Source organism: Oryx dammah, unplaced genomic scaffold, assembly GCF_014754425.2.
Source record: "Oryx dammah isolate SB20612 unplaced genomic scaffold, SCBI_Odam_1.1 HiC_scaffold_12, whole genome shotgun sequence".
Classification (NCBI taxonomy): Eukaryota; Metazoa; Chordata; class Mammalia; order Artiodactyla; family Bovidae; genus Oryx; species Oryx dammah.
Window position 1 is genome coordinate 68,420,778 of NW_024070196.1, and position 19,016 is coordinate 68,439,793.

General features: G+C 59.1%; 1 protein-coding gene across 5 annotated transcripts; it reads right to left on the reverse strand.

The window, feature by feature from the left end:
* Positions 1 to 13,764: 13,764 nt before the first annotated feature.
* On the reverse strand, positions 13,765 to 18,416 carry CASTOR1 (cytosolic arginine sensor for mTORC1 subunit 1). 5 transcript variants are annotated; one of them, XM_040251040.1, is made up of 9 exons: positions 18,169 to 18,416; positions 17,533 to 17,603; positions 16,008 to 16,195; positions 15,767 to 15,899; positions 15,387 to 15,513; positions 14,825 to 14,938; positions 14,575 to 14,657; positions 14,379 to 14,473; positions 13,765 to 14,269 (listed from the first exon to the last, which is right to left on the reverse strand). In XM_040251040.1, exons 1-9 carry the CDS (start codon positions 18,279 to 18,281, stop codon positions 14,201 to 14,203), a joined length of 993 nt encoding a protein of 330 aa, XP_040106974.1. In that variant the 5' UTR covers positions 18,282 to 18,416; the 3' UTR covers positions 13,765 to 14,200. The 5 variants fall into 5 exon arrangements, with proteins under 5 accessions (XP_040106974.1, XP_040106973.1, XP_040106977.1 ...); XM_040251039.1 differs by having other exon boundaries at positions 14,606 to 14,657; positions 18,169 to 18,410; XM_040251043.1 differs by lacking the exon at positions 17,533 to 17,603 and having other exon boundaries at positions 14,606 to 14,657; positions 16,008 to 16,385; positions 18,169 to 18,188.
* Between the last annotated feature and the right edge of the window lie 600 nt (positions 18,417 to 19,016).

A 19,016-nucleotide genomic window follows, 5' to 3' on the forward strand; every position in this document is an offset into this window, starting at 1 on the left:
TCGAACCAGGAGCTTGGGGCAAGAGAAAAGGGAGATCAGGGCTCAAGCCCACTGACATGCTGTGTGACCCAAGGCAAGTCACTTTGCCGTGGAGGCCCCCACCACCTGTAAAATGAGGATTTGAAAAGTATCTCGCAGCTACCTCACCGGGCTGCTGCCGTCATGGACATAAAAGGCAAATGCCCTTGGAAGGAAAAAGGAGCGATGAAGCAGTCTGATTCCAAGTACTGGCTGTCGGGGAGGCGGGGTAGGGGAGCAGAGGAGATGGGGAAGCTGTGAGCTCAGAGGGGAAGCTGGAGGGGGAGTCGCTGGTGACGGGTGGGGGCCAGGTTTCACTTTCTCTGAAAGATAGTGATCTCGAGTAGGTTCTCTGCTTCTCGAAGAAACGAGAGGAGGGGCCCCGGAGACAGCGCCTCCTGAGGCAACCTGCTGCTTCCCCACAGGATGAACGGCGACCCCGTGAGAGCGCAGTCAGAGGCGCGCTGGCCTGCACGCCACGCCTGGCCACCTCAGCACCTCCAGCAGACGGGCTGGGGGTCCTTGGCCTGCACCCTGAGGATTGCCGTGGGGAGGGCGGTGTCAAAGGCTGAGGACCGGGGATGCGGCCCCTGAGGGGGGCGTGGGGCCAGGGAGGCCTGAGCTGCTCGGGCCCCGTGGAGCCCAGCACAGGAACGCCAAGGTGGCCAGAAGGAGGAAGGCCGGGCACCCACCCCAGCACCCATCAATACCCCCAAGGCCATTCCCACCAGCCCGCCCCTTGCAGACACGCCCGTCTCGCTCATTTACGCAGTCAACAAACATTTATTTGGCCTGCTCTTTTCCAAGTGCTGAGGAACTAGCAATGGGCAACACGAGGGGCACCCCACCACCCTCAGCCCCGGAGGCTTCTCCTCACCCGCCCTGCCTACTCCCTGGTCCCCATCACACCCTCGCCACCCCCAAGGCCCAGTTCTGGAGTCTGCTCCTGGGAACGTCACTTCTGCTCGATTCCCCGTCCCGGCGCCCACTTCCAGGAGGCGGCTTCCTGGGCCCAGGCCAGGCCCAGATCCTTGTTCATTTCACATCTCTGATCTCATCTCGCTGCAGCCCTGGGAGGGACACCGGCCGGGCAGGCGTGCCTCAGCTCCCTTTTTAAAATAGCCGTTTGCTTTTTTATATATATATATTTTAAATGTACTTATTTGGCCGTGTTGGGTTTAAGTTGCAGAACGTGGAATCTTTTGTTGCAGTGAGTGGGTTTCGAGTGTGGTGCCTTGTGTTGCCCTGTGGCTTGTGGGATCTTAGTTCCCCAACCAGGGATCAAACCCTCATCCCCTGCATTGGAAGGGGGATTCTTAACCACTGGACCACCAGGAAAGTTCCCCGGCTGCTGGTAATGAGAGAAAAACCGAAGCTTGGAGAAGCTCCAGGCCGGGCTCCAGGTGGGAGAGTCATGTCTGACCAGAGAGCCTCATGCCCCTCTCACGGGCTCCTTGCTGAGCAGCCTCCACGCTCAGGGGACAGCCCAGTGTTTTCACCCCTTGGTCCAGAAGCAGTAGGGTCTCCTTGGTTTGAAGAGACCTCCAAGACCCAGAGATGTTGAGACCGCCCCACCTGCGGTGTGCCTTTTATAAAAACGTTTAGGAGGAGGGTGCCTTCACATCTGAAAGAGCTGGCTCTGAGCACGGAGCTTTAAACTTACATATGAGTTTGCTGGAGCTGCCATAACCAGGGACCACAGACAGAAATGATCCAAAGGTGTTTTCTCACAGTCCTGGAGCTGAAAGTCTGAGCCCAAGGCGCTGGCTTCATCCTGAGGCCGCCCTCCTCGGCTTGCAGACGGCTGGCTTCTCACCATCTCCTCCCACGGCCGCCCTGCCGTGTCTGTCTGTGCCCAGATCTCTTCTCCTTTTTTGAAAACTTATTTGGGGCCGTGTTGGGTCTTCACTGCCGCACAGGCTTTTCTCGAGTTGCGGTGCACGGGCTTCTCTCTCTGCGGCGCTTCCCTCGCTGCAGAGGCCCTAGGCTCGCGGGCTTCCGTAGCTGTGGCACACGGGCTTCGCTGCTCCCCAGCACGTGGGGTCCTCCCGGACCAGGGACCAAACTCACGTTCCCTGCACTGGCAGGTGGCTTCGTTACCACTGAGCCACACCAGGGAGGCCCCGATCTCCTCTTCTACGGACGCCTGTCACATTGCAGTGGGGCCCATCCACCGGCCCCACTTTACCCTGATTACCCCTTTCCAGGCCCTGGCTCTGTGCACACTCACATTCTGAAGTGCTGGGGGTCGTGACCTCAGTGCACGCACTGGGGGCTGCAGGGAGCGGGAACCCTGGGGAGAAGCCAGGAGCTGGGCAGGAGGAGGCCGAGGTGAGGCAGCCCCACAGCCCAGCCAAGCGAAGTGGAAGGGGAAGATGCGTCAGCGTTTCTGGTGAGGTCAGCGCCTGGTGACGTCCCTCCTGCCAGCAGGAAAGGCTTGCGACACGGCCCCCGCCGGTATAAATAGGCTCCACGACCACAGGGGCCGGGCTGTCCCCGCTTCCCGGGCCACGTCAGCCAGGTCCGCGTGATCCAGAGGGGAAGAGAGGACCCGCTTGGTTCCTCAGAACTGCTGTTTCCTCGCCTTTCCGATCCACCCTCCAGCTAGGGAGCTCCCCCGCTCCCCACCACCTTTAAACACAAGGATAGGATTTGGTGTGACCTGAGGGGGCAGGTCAACAGTGGACACAGAAGGCCCCTGGGTGCAGAGGCCTGCAGGCTATAGGCGAAGACCAACCCAGGTTCCGGTCTCCATCTGCTTGTGGGCCCAGAATTCGTGGCCCAGTCACACCCCCCTTTTCTGAACCTCAGTTTCCCCTCTTGCAACCACAGTGCCACAGTTTAACAATAGAGAAGACAAACAACCCCATTTTTTAAATTAAAAAACAATTTTTTTTTTGATGTGGGCCGTTTTTAAGTCTCTATTGAATTTGTTACAATACAGCTTCTATTTTGTTTTGGTTTTTTGGCTGCGAGGCATGTGGGGTCTTTGCTGCCCGACCAGGGGTTGAATCCACACCCTCTGCATTGGAAGGCGAAGTCTTAACCACTGGACCATCAGGGAAGTGCCTACAAGCCAATTTTTAAACGGGCAAGGGATTTAAAAAGACTTTTCTCCAAACCGGACACAAATGGCCAATAAGTATGTGAAAAGAAGTCAGTATCATTAGCCGTCAGGGAAATGCACGTCCAAACTACACCGAGATGCCGCTTCACCACCACGAGGACATCTGCAATCAAAGACGGACAATAACAAGTGTCGGAGAGGACGTGGAGACGGCGGAGCCCTTGTGCATTGCTGGTGGGAAGGAAAGAGGGTACATTCAGCCACTTTAGGAAAAAGAATGTTTCTTCCTCAAATGGTGAACGTAGAAATCTCAGACAACCAGCAATGCCACTCCTGGGTATGTACTCAAGAGAACTGATGTCAAATAATCACACAAAACCTTGTACACAGATATTCACAGAAGCTTTCATTCACAATAGCCCACATGTAGAAGCAACCCAATAGTCCATCAACAGAAAATGGATTTTAAAATGTGGTCTGTCCATACGATAGAACATCAGCCAGCCAGAACGAGAGATGAAGTACTGATGCACGCTACAACGTGGACGAACCTCAAAATCATTATGCTTCATGAAAGCCAGTCAGAAAAGGCCACGTATGATCCCTTTATGTGAAATGTCCAGAACAGGTGAACCCATAGAGACAGAGAGTGGATTGGTGGTTGCCAGGGGCTGGGGGATCTGGGGACAGACAAGAAGTGATAGCTTATGGATAGGGTTTCTTGGGTGAGGGGGTTGAAAATATTTTTTTAACTATCAAAACAGATGATTTCACCCTCTTATAAATATACTTAAACCACTGGATTATGCTTTTTATTATACTTACTTCTTATTTATTTGTTATTTTTGGCTGGGCTAGCTCTTCACTGCTGCGTGCAGGCTTTTCTCTGGCTGTGGTCAGCAGGGGCTACTCCATTTGCGGAGAACAGGTTTCTCACTGTGGTGGCCTCTCGTTGCAGAGCACGGGCTCTAAGGCACGCGGGCTCCAGCAGCTGGATAGAAGTCCATGAATTATATACACTTTAAATGCACTTGATGGGGACTTCCCTAGGGGCACAGTGGGTAGGAATCTGCCTGCCCACAAGAGGAACGCAGGTTCGATCCCTGGCTCGGGGAGCATTCCGCACGCCTCGGAGCAGCTAAGCCCGTGTGCCGCAGCTACGGAAGCCCTCCTGCCGAGAGCCTGTGCTCGGCAACAAGAGGCGCCACCGCGATGAGAGGCCCTCGCGCTGCAACGCAGAGCGCAGTTCCCGGCTCGTAGGCACGGAAGACGGCCCGCACAAAGCAACGAAGACCCACAGCAGCCAAAGATAGACAAACAAAGGAAACTTAAATGCACTCGATGACGAGTGAATTGCATCTTGATTGTGGAGCTGCAGGGCCCGGTGCTGCCTCCTGACTACAAGGCCGGTGCCGTAATCCACGGACGGGGCTCGCCAATGCCCGGCCCCCAGCGAGCGGCCAGTGAGCACTTATCCACCCGCCACCGGGGCAGACGACGGCACACAGCTGTTTATGTCACAGGGTGATTCTGAGGGCGGTTGGGAAACTCACGTTACATAAACGCCGGGTGAGCAAGGATCTTCCAGGGCCCCTGTGAGGTCAGCGAGGTCACCCTTGGCCTGGGAGTCATCTGACTCAAGACCTGCCAGGGTTCTCCTGGGACCTGGCGTGTCCGTGGGGATAGGACTGCATGCCTTCCCCTGCACCCTGTGGTTCCCCTAAACTGGGTGACTGACCCCCGCTTCCAGGAGCCTGAACACCTATTCAGGGAAGTGCAGAGAGAGAGAAGAGGGACTTACTTCTCTGCAGCAACCTCACGTTAGCTGTCAGCCGTCAGCTCCCAGACCAGGCCCTGCCACGGGGAACACCACCCCCAGGCCAAGGCCAAGGCTACTAGGGGCTGCTTCATCTACTCTGAGGTGCGACGAACAGGAGCCGAGTGTGCAGATGACCCCCACCCCCAGGCCACCCTCTTTGAGCCCAGGGTCTCCTCTGTGAGGTGCTGGGACAGGAGAGATGACCACAGAGGGTCTACAACCCTATAAAGTGCCATGGGGTCCCGTGGAGGCTCCAAACACTGAGACGTCGCCGTAAATAAAAGCAATCCTAAACACCCAGCCTCCTGCTGATGCAGGAGACATAGGAGACTTGGGTTCAATCCCTGGGTCAGGAAGATCCCCTGGAGGAGGGCATGGCAACCCACTCCAGTATTTTTGCCTGGGAAATCCCATGGACAGAGGAGCCTGGCAGGCTATAGCCCATGACCTGGCAAACATTCAGCGGGATCAAGGAGTCCAGCGAACGGAGTCCTGGCTTTTCTCATGATGACAACACATGAGGCCTATTTTGAAACATCGCATTCTTGCCAAAAACATTTTGGTGCCCCAGGCACGTGCTGTGTGCCCAGTGGTGACAATTGGGCTCATTTCTGCAGCTCTTCTGGGGACCGGGACCAGGACTCCCTCATGGGTCAGCTCCCTGCATCCTCAAAACCCCCTAATGAGGCAGAACCCATGGTCCCTGCCCTGCAGGTGGGGAAACTGAGGCCTGAGAGGTGGGAGCTTGTGGAAAGGTGCACAGTGGGCAGGAGGCAAAGATGCCACATAAACAAACGCCAGCGGTTCCCAGGGCGGGGAGCTGGGAGGTTCGCTCTCACGGGGTTGGCTGCCTGGGGAGGTTGGGGGCGGAGGTGGGTATTTCCAGGTTTCATTGGCGGAAAGGCAGAAAAGAAATGCTACAAATTCCAGGTCGAGAGAATTGCAAGGGCAAACAGGACCTCATGGAACAGTTTACAGGATGAAGGGTGTGGCTGGAAGTTGAATGGGAAGGTTGGGGGGTGGGGGAACTACCCTGGAGATCCAGAGGTTAAGAATCCCTCTCGCAGTGATTCCTGCAATGCAGGGGACCCAGGTTCGATCCCTGGTCATTAAGAACTAAGATCCCACCTGCAGCAGGCAACTAAGCCCACAATGAAGATCTTGTGTGCTGCAACCAAGACCCAACACAGCCAAATAAATAAAATTAAAAAAAAAAAAACGGGGGTGGGGGGACACCAAGCCACCCTCTGGAGGGGCTTGTACAACACAGCCTGGTCTGATCCTCTTGCTCAAAACACTCCCTGGCTTCCTGTTGCCTCTTGGATAAGGCCGAAGTCATCACCACAGGCCCCAGTCCCTGCCCACTTCCCCAGCCTCACCCAACACCTCTCCAGCCTGCCCGCCACTCTCCCTCACCTTCTTCAGCCCCGAGAGGAGCCGAGCTCTTACCCCAGGGCCTTGGCACCTACTGTACCCACTACTGAACTGCCATCGGACACCAAGTTTCAGTTCTTCAAGTGGCCTTCCTCTACCCCAGGCTGGTTTCCACACCCCTGCCCCCGCCCAGAGTACCACATACCCCTCTCTGTAGCACTCTTCAGAACCATAAACTTTTACAACTGTGGGGTTGTGTCCCCAGCCAGACTGTAAATTCCGAGAGGGTGTGAAATGGTGCTGGTGGTTCCCCATCGCCGGTCTCCAGAGCATAGCAGAGGCCTCGGAATGTAGCAGTGAAAGTGAAAGCATTACTTGCTCTGTCGTGCCTGAGTCTTTGCAGTGCCATGGACTGTGGCCCGTCAGGCTCCTCTGTCCATGGGATTCTCCAGGCAAGAGTACTGGAGTGGGTTGCCATTTCCTTCTCCAAAGGATCTTCCCAACCCATGGATCGAACCCAGGTCTCCCGCATTGGCAGGTAGATTCTTCACCATCTAAGCCTCAGGGAAGCCTTGGAATGCAGTAGGTGCTCAATAAATCCTTGATGAATGGATGGATGCATGACTGTGCAGATGCAGCTATGGGGCCCAGGCGTGTCCCCAGCCGCCACGCAGAGCCCCCTCTACAAGTGCAAGCCCGCTTCACCGCCGGGTGGGACCAGGCCTCTTGGAGCCTTTCCAGCACCCTCTTTTCGAGGAACGTCCGAATCACATCACTCCCGGTACACAAAGGCATGTGATCCCCCCTTTTCAGGAAGCCTCGCTGGTTAAAGTGAAGGAGGAAACAGACAGAACAGGCTCCATCTTGAAAGCAGGACTCCATCTTGGGCCGAACTGTGGACTTTGAGCTATATGCCCAGTATCTATGGAAATGACATACCAACTGGAAAACCAGGCCCCCAGGATGGAAGAACCCCAGGGCTCATACCTAGAATCTCCATTGCCTAAAAGAATACCCTAATTATCTTTGTAACCAAATAGAATCATAAATTCTATTATGCTTATTGGTATATGACCACAGGCCTATTGATAACTGTCCATTGTTAACTACCTAGGCTTAAGACATATGAATCATGGGTTAACTTTGATCGTATCTCTCTTTTACCTTGTCCAGACTAGTTTCAAGGAATTTGGGGAGGTGGGTTTGGGCACATACACTTAGGGTATATAAGGTTTTCACAAAAACTGGTTGGAGTCCTTGGCTAAGAGAAGACTCTGCCTTGGGCCCGCCGGTGTAACAAACTGCAGTCCGCTATCTGCATTGTCCTTCTGAGTGAGTTTGTTTCCCGGAACACGTGGCTACAACAAAAGACGCTGACTTTCTCTTTTATGATGATTTTTCAAAAGCAAATTCAACATCTATTCTTTCAGCCTCTGCAGATTTCAACACTTCCCTGCAAAAACAAACTGAAAAGGAAAAAGCCAAGGCATTTCTCCCACTTCCTTTCAAGAATGCATTTCAGGACAAATTCTACGTAAGCGTTATAGAAAGGCGCCAGCCTTCATTGGAGGGGACAAGCCTACCATCCCTCGTTCAACCTCTAGGTAATAAAGAACCTGCTGCACGTGTGGGGCACCAGGCCAGGTACAAGGGATAAATCGCCAAGAAAGACAAGGCTTACTCATAGGTGAGTGAAATTACTGTGAAGCCTCGAGGGACCTGGAAGACTCATTTGCCAGGCTGCCTGTTTCTTGCCACAGGAGTGAACACTGACCCAGCCTGATCTTCGTGGTACCCCAGGGTCTAGCAATGAGCCTGCATCCTGTCTGTCCCCGCTCCCCATCGGAGTCCTTCCTGGGACCGATGGTGAGACCCAGGAGACACGCCTCCCTGGTGTGGCTGGAGTTTCTGAACTGGGATGTCACAGGTGAGAGTGGGGTCCTGCCATGTGGGTGAGAACGTGGCTGGTGCAGCCAGAGAGGCCGAGGGATTTTCCTGAGCCCCTGGTCCCCGCACAAAGTCCGGTTCCAGCCACACAGGACGTGCCGAGAGGCCAGTTCTGCTGGCTGAGCTGGTTTCCTGGGCACCTCCGGGGAGTCCTCAGTTCTCAGAGCGGAGGGCATGGAGGGAGGAAGTGGGATGGCTGAGCCTGTTCTGGGTGCCAGCTGCAGCCCAAACTCAACAGCTTTGCTTGACAGCTGGAAGGAGATGGGGGAACAGGCCAGGGGCCCAGTGTCTACAAAGTGGTAAAGGCTTGAGGCAGGATTCGCTTTGCAGAGATGCCGATTACGGGCCCTGGAGGAAATGCCCTGGGGTGGGCACTGGGAAGACTGCTCTCTTCCTCCTCCTGTTCTTAGGGACGCGCTAAGAGCGTTCATTTTGATACGGAAACAGAAACACCCTCCAGGTCCGAGGGGAGAAAATAGTTGCTCTGTCCAAGGGCCGACTGGTTGGTGGCCATACAGCTGGGTGACAGAGAGTGTCCATTTGGGACCATCCACAGCCAAGCACGTGAGGAAGAGGATAGTAGTCACTAAACACAACTGCTGTGCATCCCGTGGACAAGAAGGCAGGGCTTAAACAGGCCAAAGGCAGGGGGAGCCCGAATGCCCATCAGCGAGCAGTGGACGAAAAAAGTGCTTATGTCATACACGCTGCCGAGTATGAAATAGGTAACTGGTGAGAGCCTGCTGTGTAGTACAGGGGGCTCCACTCCATGCTCTGTGGCGACCTAAACGGGAAAAAGTGTTAGTCACTCAGTCGTGTCTCTCTGCGACCCCATGGACTGTAGCCCGCCAGGCTCCTCTGTCCATGGGATTCTCCAGTCAAGGATACTGGAGTGGGTTGCATTTGCTTCTCCAGGGGATCTTCCCGACCCAGAGATCAAACCCGGGTTCTCCTGCGTTGCAGGCAGACTCTTTACCGTTTGAGCCACTGGGAAAGCCCAGCCTTAATGGGAAGGAAGTCCAGAAAAGAGGGGATATAGGTAGACATATAGCTGATTCACTTTGCCGTAAAGCAGAAACTAACTCAACATTGTAAAGAAACTACACTCGGGTAAAATCTTTAAAAAGTGGTTTTGTCCGAAAAACATGATTATGTCCCAAAACATGATTCTGCCCATGCATTGGAATATTATTCAGCCATTGAAAAGAGTGGAGTGCTGACACACGCGTTCACCTGGATGTGCCTCGAAAGCATCACACCGAGTGAAAAGGCTAGACGTCAGAAGTCACATATGAGATGATTGCATTCGTAGGAAATGTCCAGAATAGGGAAATCCATAAAGACACACCAGTGATTGCCAGGGGCTGCGGGAGGATAATGGGAAGTGACAGCTGAGGGGTACGGGATTTCCTCTTGGGGTGATGAAAGTGTTCTGGAGTTAGATGAGGTGATGAACTAAATGCCCCAGAGGTAGCTCTTCACTTTTAAATGGTCAACTTGACATTGTGTGAATTTCCCTCAATTAGAAAAAAAAAAAAAAAAATTAAGGCAGAGTTAAGAAACACCACTCCAGGAAAACAAAGAGTCTGGGAGGCAGGAAGTGGGCTCCAAAGAGGCAGGAGAGAGTCAGGGGGTCTCCACAGCCCCTCCTGTACCAGTGCCTGAGCAGCGCCTGCATATTGGGCTTGTCTGTCAGCTTAGGAAAGGCGCACGTGGGGACTTCTGCGGCAGTCCAGTGGTTAACACGCCATGCTTCCACTGCAGGGGGCGCCGGTTCAATCCGTGATTGGGGAACTAAGATTCCACATGTCACACAGTCAGAAAAGTAAGAGAAAGAAAAGGCGCATCTAAATGTACAAGGCCAGGGTGTGCCCGGAGGAGACCCGGGCAGGGAGACCAGCGGCGGGTCCGGGGCAGCCACGCTGCCAAGGACAACCCTGGGCTGACTCGGGGCAGTGGGGCTGGGGCCCTGTAGAGAGCTCAGGCTGAGGGTCGCATACACTAGGGGCCAGAAAGCACAGCCGGGCTCCCTTGGGGCTGCAGGCAGAAGAGGAGGGAAGGAGACGTGGGCAGAGGGGGACGAGGGGGTCGGAGAGGCTGAGGGCGGAGGCGGGAGGTGGCCAGGCAGGGGCAGGGGTGAGAAGGGCAGCACAGCCCACCGCTCCCTGGGGGACTGCAGGGGGCTGGGCCTTCCGCCTCAGGGAGAGGCGGAGGGGCCCAGAGGGATGTGAGTCCACGGAAGGAAAGTGGACACGAGGGTACACAGGGGAAGACGGTGGACGTGAAGACAAAACATGCAGACGTGTGCATGCACACACGGACACAGAACGGTCCCGGCCACAGGTGAAAACAGACACGCAGAAACACGCACCGCAAACGCTCACCCACGCACACAACGGAGCAGATGCACACGCCAGCTACGCATACACAGGACATGTGCCGAGAGAGCCAGAACACGGCTGAGGGTTACTAGTGGCTGGGTGCACGTACAGCCGCAGACACCCAGACATCCGACGCGGGAGCGCAAGTACACAGACACACGGACACTCAGAAGCATGTGCAGACAGACAGACACACATACACATTCTCTGGCCAAAACAGACTTGCTCGCTTGTTTTGCACAAACAAGGCCTGCACACCACAAGTGCACACACCACCATCCCCCCACGCCATGCAGCACCATGACTGATCCCCTCCCCTTGGGGAAGGGAGCTCTGGGCATCCCCCTTTGAGACACCCCTGGATTCAGGAACCCTAGCACCAGGGCCCGCCTGGGAAAGGGAGACACAAACCGCAGCCGTTGCCCAACACCCAGCCCGAGGTCAGGGAGGAGCCAGGGCCGGGCCGCGCGTGCCTGCCCACGCACTGGCGGCAGACGCCCAGCCAGCCACGCAGACAGCCGGGATTGCGATGGAGCTTGCAAAATCACCCGGGTCCCTCAGGGGTCAGCCACACTGTCCCTGCTTCCCTGCCCCTCATCCCACCCCAGGGACCTCCCCAGGCCCCATGGGCACTATTGACCTTCTTGTTAAATTCTGGTTCTTTCATGCCCAGCTGTGAGACCTTGGCTAAGTCGCTTCACCACTCTGCGCTTCCTTTCCCTGGTAAAGGGGGCCGAAGGGAGCTCGTGGTGAATATGTGAATTAATGCAGCATGCCATGCCCCTCCCCCACATGCAGCTGGGACCACGGCCTCCCTGGGCGCCCGGCGGGCCTGCTGCAGACTGAGCTGTTCCTCCTGCCTCCTGCTTGGACCCGTCCCCGCCAGTGGGACCAGTAGACCATGCTAGGGGAGTAGGTTTGTCCTCCCCTCTGTGTAGGAAAAGAAACCCTCTTTGCAGCAATTTTGCAAGCACCGGACCTCACGGCCTAGCCTGGCTGAGGCGCAGGTGAGGACCTTAAACCTTGAATTTCTGGTTCAAACGCTTGGAGGAGGGCTGACGAGGTCACTTCTGTACGACCATGGAGACCAGAAAGTGTGGAAATGCGCCTCGGGTTCTTCCCCCGCTGAGGTGTGCTCAACTCCTATCCCCACCACCCAGAGCCACCCCCCTAGGCTCACACTCCCCTCTCCCCTCCCCCGCCGGCAGATGAGAGAGATGAGAGACATGAGAGACATGAGAGATGCGGGGCTGAGGGGCCACAGGTGGGGCCTGGCCTCCACCCCGGGGCACAGGCTGATCTTTGAAGACAAGCGGCGGGCCCTGAGGTCTGGGGCCTCAACCTTGCTCTCAGGAGTGGGCACCCCGAGGCTCCGGGTGTGCCAGTGAGGGCCCCCAGCCTCAGTTATGAATGACCCAAGCCCAGACGTGGGCTGACCAAACTGACTTCCTTCGCCCTGGAACTCTCTGGGGCCTGGGAGGCTAAGGTCAGTCCATGAGTCACCACCCCCCCGCCCACGGGCCTGGACCCCTCCGTCTGACGGCACCCATAGCATCAGCTCTGCGAGAGGGCCAGAGTCACATCTCCATCTCCTAGCTGCAGGCGCTGCCCAAGCCCTGTGGGTCTCAGTCTCCCCATCTGTAACCTGCCGAGAGCCAGCCCAGTGACCCCCCAAGGACTCTTAATGCCCTGAGAGCTAACGACGCCCTCCACACACACGCGCGTGTGCAGAAGATGCAGGCTGGCGTGCTGGCCTCGAGGCCTGGGCCTGAGTCAGGCCGGCCCAGTGGGGTGCCTGTGGCTCCTGCCTAGGCCAGTCCTGAGGGCAGGCCCCAGAACTAACTGATGCTGTGTTAAAATCCAGTTTGGAGGACCAGGAGAAGCCTGACCCACTTGGAAAGCTGGGGTGACAGGAACACCCAAATAAGGCAGTGACTCACAAACAGAGAGAGAGAAAGACTCCCCCAGCGCTGGACAGGTGGCCAGGAGACCTCCAGATGCAGGTCAGGCAGCCCCGGGAATTCTGGTTCTAAAGCCCCCATCTCAGCCCAGGACATCCCTTCAGCCAAGGCCCAGGGTGGGCCCTCCAAGGAGAGAAGCAAGACTCCCCCCACCCCAAAGACAATCCACAGACAAATGCCCCCTCCCCAGGGCCCAAGGGGTATTAGATCCTGAGGGGGCTGCCTCCCGGGTCTCCTGGGGAAACTGAGGCCAGGGGGAGGAGGGAAGGGGCTGGCCTGGGCCCCCGACCGCCACTCACCGGGCTGGGCCGTGCTCCCTGCTCCTCTGATCTGCAGCCCCCAGGCTCCCAGGGGCAGGGCGGGCGTGCTGCCAGAGGCCTGGCCCCGCTCTGGCTTTTCTGGGGAGCCACCACGACCTCTGAGTACCCCGAAGTCACACCCTTCTTCCCTTTCTGTGCGCGGGCGGGTCTGGGCTGAGGGCACCCGATAACCTCCCCCGCGCATCTGTAGGGCCCCACCAGGTCACAGCAGAATCCCAGCCCACGGAACAGGGAGGTGGCCCCACAGCAACAGGAAACCCAGGCCCAGGTTTGTGGAGTCTCTGGCCACAGAGGCTCTGGGGGGCCTCCGGTCCCCTGTCCGGTCCGCGTGGCTGAGCCAAGGGCAAGCCCAGCATGGACTCTCAGCTGCCCATTCTGGCCGGCCCATCCCAGCACTGCTCCGGGAAAGCCCTGGGGGCAAGAACTGAGTGATCACTCCCACCAGGGATGGCCAGGACTCAGGCATGGTCCAAGAGAAAGCCGATGGCAGGCCGGCCACAGCCAAGGTGGTGGGGGTGGGGCGGTGGTTGCAGGACCCCCACCCCGGACAGGAGGGTCTGGGAGCCTCTGCTCTGCTCTGAACCTCCTGGGTTGTTCAGACCCAGAAAGGAATGGAGAGAGAGCCTGAACCTCAGAGCTGGGCAGCCCTGGCAGGGAATCACATGGCCCTGGCTTGGGTCACTCCCCTGCCGGCGCTCCAGTCACTTTGTCTTGGGAATGGGGGCGCTGGCTCTCGAGGTGAGCACACAGAGGGAGGCTGAAGCGAGCCCGGCCCAGAGCCGGTTGCACGGGATGGGGTGGGAGAGGAATACAGTCCAGGACCTCAGGCGGCAGCCCTGTGGCTGAGGCTCAGACAACCCCAAGGACCACAGCCTGGTCTGCTCAGTATAAGCTCTTTATTAACAAGTTGATTTAAAAAGGAGAGAGAGAGGTGTAAAAATACTTTTCTTGGAGACCCCAGGAAGGGAAGGCACGGTCAGAACTCCTTTGCTGGGTCAGGCAACCCAGCTGGGGGCAGCGCGGAGAAGGGGGAGGCTCAGGCCTCAGGCAGGGAATGTGCAAACCCCGAGGCCCCGCAGGGAGGGTTGAGGGCTTCCTGGAGGAAGCCCCGAGCACCACATCCCCTGCATTGGGCAGACACGCGGCACCCACGTTGAGAGCCAGCGTCTGCTTGCAGCTTACATATACAGAGAGGAAGGGGGGGGCCCCCCGGTGGGAATGTCCCAAAGCTGGAGCACACAGCTTTGAGAAGTCTCTGGAAGCCAGAGGGCAAGGGGAGATCCCGAAGGCTGCTGTGGCCTGCCCCCGGAGCCTCAGGAGCCCAGGCCATCCTGCCGGCGCTGGAGGACCTCGATGACGCTGCCGATGCCATCCTCCGGCACCTGCGGGCCGGCGGGCACAGGGAGGCGTCAGGGCTGCCCTGCCCCCTCCCCCTCCCCCTAGGGCCCCTCCCCCTTCCCCTAGGCCCCCCTCCCCAGCCAGGGGGCTCACCAAGGCATGGTCGAAGTTGAAGGTGCTGATGTAGTAGGCGGAGATGTCGGCTGCAGCCAGGGGGCCCGCAATCTGGGCCACGATCCCACACTCATCTGAGGGTCGAGGAGGGGCCGTGTGGGTCACCCCAGTCCACCCCCACCCTCCCCAGGCCCCAGCCCTTCCACAACCCCCAACACGAGGTGCGGCCCCTCACCGAAGCCCAGGGGCTGTCCGCCAATGCGCACCATCCTCCACAGCTCGCCCGAGGAGCTGGTCAGCAGCAGGTCACTGGGGAACCTGGGGCAGCAGGAGGGCGGTGGGTGGGGGTACCACGGTCCACCCTTGCCCCCACTGTGAGCCCGGGAGGAGATCAGCCTGCTGACCTCAGCATTGGACGCCCTAGCTGCCCCCTCCCTGGGGCTGGCCGAGGGCCTGTGTGCCACCTGGGGTCAAGGGTCACTTACTTTTTCTGCGTCTCAGCATCCATGACGATGGAGATGTAGCCCTCGATGAGGGAGAAGGCAAAGAAGGTGATGGAGCTGGGCCCCGGACCGCCAGAGGCTGCCTCCCTCGGGGGACTGGGGAGGACGGGAGGCTCAGGTGCTCTGCCCGCTCCACCTCCCAGTCGGGCTTCACGCCTGCGAAGGGGCTGGCACAAGGGGCCCTGGGCAGACCCTCCTGGCCCCCTGCCCGCCCCCCTCGTCTCAGGGCCCTGACCTGCTGGTATGGCTGGGACAGGAGAGGATAATGAACCCTGAATGTGACAAAGACGATTTTACCCCAGGTCCAGAGGGCCTGACCAGGGCACAGCTCATGTGGCTCTGCCCACGCCAGGGTGGGAAGGGGGCCCCAGCTGTGGCTTTGGGGCCTTGCCTGGACCTCAGTGCAGGGCACAGGGGTGTCACAGGCAGCCAGGAACCCCAGCCATGGAACAGGACACAGAACTGCAGAACCCAGGGGTGGGCGGAAAGTGATGGGAAGGAGCCCAGGAACAAGGTGTGTGGACCGATGCCAACAAGGGCCCACCTATGCGAATAGAAGAGGACGTCGATGAGGGTGGTGGCGATGGCTGGCAGAGTCTCGGGGTCCAGCGTGAGGACGCAGAATCGGTTTTGTGGGCTCTGGATGGGGTGCACGGTGGGGCTGGGCCCTGCTGGGGAGGTGAAAGGCCGACTGTGGGCAGGGGCGCCCCCTGGTGGCCAGCCAGAGAGCGCCGGCCTGGGCTGGGAGTAGGGTCAGGCAGCATCTGCAGGAAGCCGCCTGGGTTCTCCCCGCCCCCTCTTGTGAGGAGGGGCGTCCGTGTCAGCTGGTCTTCCCAAACCCACAGCCCCAACTGCACAAGGGAAGGGCCCCGGGTGGGAAGAGGAGCCCCCGCCAAGGCCCGGGTGTCAGAGAGCGGCCCTCACCATGCTGGGCACGGGGAAAACCGTTGCTGGAATCGTCCCTGGCAACAGGCACAGAATCCCCGCCCACCTCTCGGTAAATGTCGAACTCCCGGGCCAGCGTGTGGATCACCACGGACAGGTCCTGCTCCCGCACCTGGGCCAGGAGAGGCACAACGCATGGGTCCCTGAGCACCCATGGGGCCCGCCCTGCCCCGCACCCCTCCTCCCCCTGGCCCCAACCCAGCACCTGCGGGAGACTCACCAGGATGAAGTCTGTCTGGTAGGTGGACAGCATCAGCACGGACACGTGGTGCTCGGCCAGCGGTGCGATCACTGACCGGGCGATCTTGGTGACCCCGGCGGCCTGCACGGCCGCGCCACTGGGAGACGACACGTTCAGCACCAGCCACGTGGCCTCGGCCACTTGCAGGAATTCGGACGGGGGCAGCTCTGTAGGGCAAGGGGCACAGGCCCGGTCAGGGCCTACAGGGCGGACCCTGCCCTGTTTCCCTGTCTGAGCCTTACGGGGAGCTCTACCAAGGTCGGGTCAGGTCTGGAGACTGGAGCTGTCTTCCTCCCCCAAGTTCTGCTCCTGAGACCTGCATGTCTGCAAAGACTGAGAGGTGCTTCTAGTGTTGGCCTGTCAGGGATTGAAACTTCCCAGTTAGGATCAGAGCTCCGAATTCAGACAGAGCTGGGTTCCAATCCCAGCCTCACCATCTACTTTCTGTTGACCTGGGGCAAATGATTTAACTTCTCTGAGCCTCAGTTTCCTCTTCTGTAAAATGGGATGACGGTATGGACCGCAAGACAAGTGTTCCGTGGGCGAACAGAAGCCTTATACCACGTGGCACCACCAGGGGGAGCCAGCAGACCAAGTTGGCTAGGGGATGCCCTTTGAGCAAATCCAAACTTTCCTGCTGCACAAATAGGGAAACTAAGGCCTGAAATGGCAACCCACTCCAGTATTCTTGCCTGGAGAATCCCATGGACGGAGAAACTCGGTGCGCTACAGTCCATGGGATCGCAAAGAGTCGGACACGACTGAGCGACTCGCTCACTCACTCAAGGCCTGAACCAGCGCGATGCCTGCCGATGAAGCCCCAGTGATCTGGCCTGAGACTCCAAGCCTGTCAGCATGAGCCAGGCTGGCAGGAGTAAGGAGGTAGGTGTCAGCTTCAGGGATCAGGGACGGCCCAGGCTGGCGTCCAGTCCGGAGCAAGGGCCACGGCCAGGGCGGCTTCTTAATTGCCCAAGCACAGCTAGAAGGCCCGCCAGGACCCTGGCCTGGGCTGGCTGCCTGCTCCTCCTGCATTCCTTCCCCAACCCTCTCAGACTCCTGGAGCCGCCAGACCAGTTGGGGAGGGGGTGACACACACAAGAGAAGAGAGGAGTCAGTGGGGGGAATAACGGCGGGGGTGGGGTGGGCTGGTGAAACAGCCACAGGAACCCGATTCTTGCCCCAGAACTGTAACTGAGGCCCGGCTGGCCGGCCAGGGGCTGCTAACCGCCCTTCACACACAGCCCCGTTTATAAAGCCCTCGACGGACCCTATTAGATCAGAGCCGTAACTATTCCATTTTACATAAGAGGAAACAGCTCAGAGAGGGGAAGTGACCTGCTTAAGGGCACACAGCCAGTGAGAAGTGGGAATGGATTCGAACCCAGATCCATCCGTCTCCGGCCCCCTAGCTCTTGCGACCATGGATCCTAGCATTCGGTGAGAACCTCGCAAAGGGACGAGCGCAGTCTCCTCCCTTAGGCCTCCTCCCCAGCCCAGCCCCCACCTTTGAAGCCCTCCTCGTCCACCATGAGCGTGTAATCCTCGGGGGTCTCCGTCAGGCTGAAGAACTTGCACCTGGTTGGGGGCGGGGGGCATCTTCAGCCTGGGTGGGGCGGAGGGGGCGGGTAGACCCCGGCCGGGCGCCTCCCTGCCCCCTCAAGCCTGTTTTCTCCCCAGGACAGTGGGGTGTGTGCCCCGTTTCCAGAACTGTGAACTGCTTTCCGCCTCCCCGACCTCCACGCCGGGACATGAGGAGAGGCTCACCCGCGGCTACAAACCCAGGCCGTCGAACCTTGAGCCCTCTAGACCAGCCCCTCTGACCCGACGGGAGGCAAGTGGAAAAAGTTCCACGCAGCAGCCAGGAAAGAATGCCCCCACCTGACACCACTAGGGTTAAGCATTGACCACCCCAGGCTGTTTGCGCCTTAACCGGCCCTGGGAGGGGGCCTCACGGGGCCGGATAGGCGGCGGTCCCGGGGAGGTTAGGCCCAGGCCGGATGGCGGCCGGGGCGGGGGAGGGAGGAGGGCAGGGAGGGCTCTCCCCGCCGGCTGCCGCTGGCCCCGACGGCCCTAATCTCCCGACCGCGTCCCAGAGCGAGTGCAGCCCACCCCCGTCTGTGCCGCGAACCCGGGCGCGCACCGGCTTCGGCGGGGCAGGAAGAGCAGCTTGATGAGCGGGTGGGTGTAGAGCCAGAGGCCGGGGCGGGCGAGGCTCAGCACCCGAACCCGGTGCTCTAGGATGTGCAGCTCCATCGCGGCCCGCGCGGACCCGACCCGCAGCCCACAGGACCCAGGCGGCGCCGGGGGCGGGTCGCTGGGGCGGTGCCGGGGGGGCTTAAAGGGGCCGCTGCGCGGCCGAGCGCACACCGCCAGCGACTCCAGCTCCCCGAAGGCCACGCCGGGCGGGCCTGGCGGCCAATCCAGGGTGGCCACGCCTCCTTCTAGCGCCGGAGCCTCACTCTGCCCCGTCCGGCCCGCCCTACCCGCCCCTGCTGGCTCCGCCCCACCGGTTTGGGCTCGGGAATCACCCGCTGACGCCACCCGCGTCGAGTCCTGCGGGGGGGCCCCTGCAGTGCCTCGCCCCCTTTCAGGGCTCCGCGCTTTCCGTAGGACGCCCGCTGCGCTGGGGTCCCGAGCCGGCGGAGACTGGGAGTCGTATCTGTCCTTGCTGAGCCTTGGAGGCGCGTCTGGGACAGAACGCAGCCCCCAAACTCCTGGAACGTGCGAGGGGCGGGGTCCGCTGCCGCAGCCCAGGCAGCCGTGTGGTTCTCGGCCCTGAGAGCGTCCTGGTGCCTTTCCCCTCCTTCCTCTCGTGGCTCAGAGCTGGCAGGGCCACCAGAGCTGGCAGGGGTGGCGGGGACAAAAGTCCCCCAGCGAGGGCTGCCCGGGACTAGTATTGACACATACCCTCCCTGCTTCGTGAGCCCCGCGAGTGGACTGATAAGGTGAAGCTTGACCTGGACTCAGTGGCCTCGACATCTTCTTTCA

Coding starts and splice junctions, on each gene's coding strand:
- CASTOR1 (XM_040251039.1), bottom strand. CDS start 18,281: ATGGAGCTGCACATCCTAGAGCACCGGGTTCGGGTGCTGAGCCTCGCC. Junction 15,514..15,766: donor TTTTCCCCGTGCCCAGCATG/GTGAGGGCCGCT, acceptor TCACCTCCCCAG/CAGGGCCCAGCCCCACCGTG. Junction 14,474..14,605: donor CGGGCGAGCTGTGGAGGATG/GTGCGCATTGGC, acceptor CTCGACCCTCAG/ATGAGTGTGGGATCGTGGCC.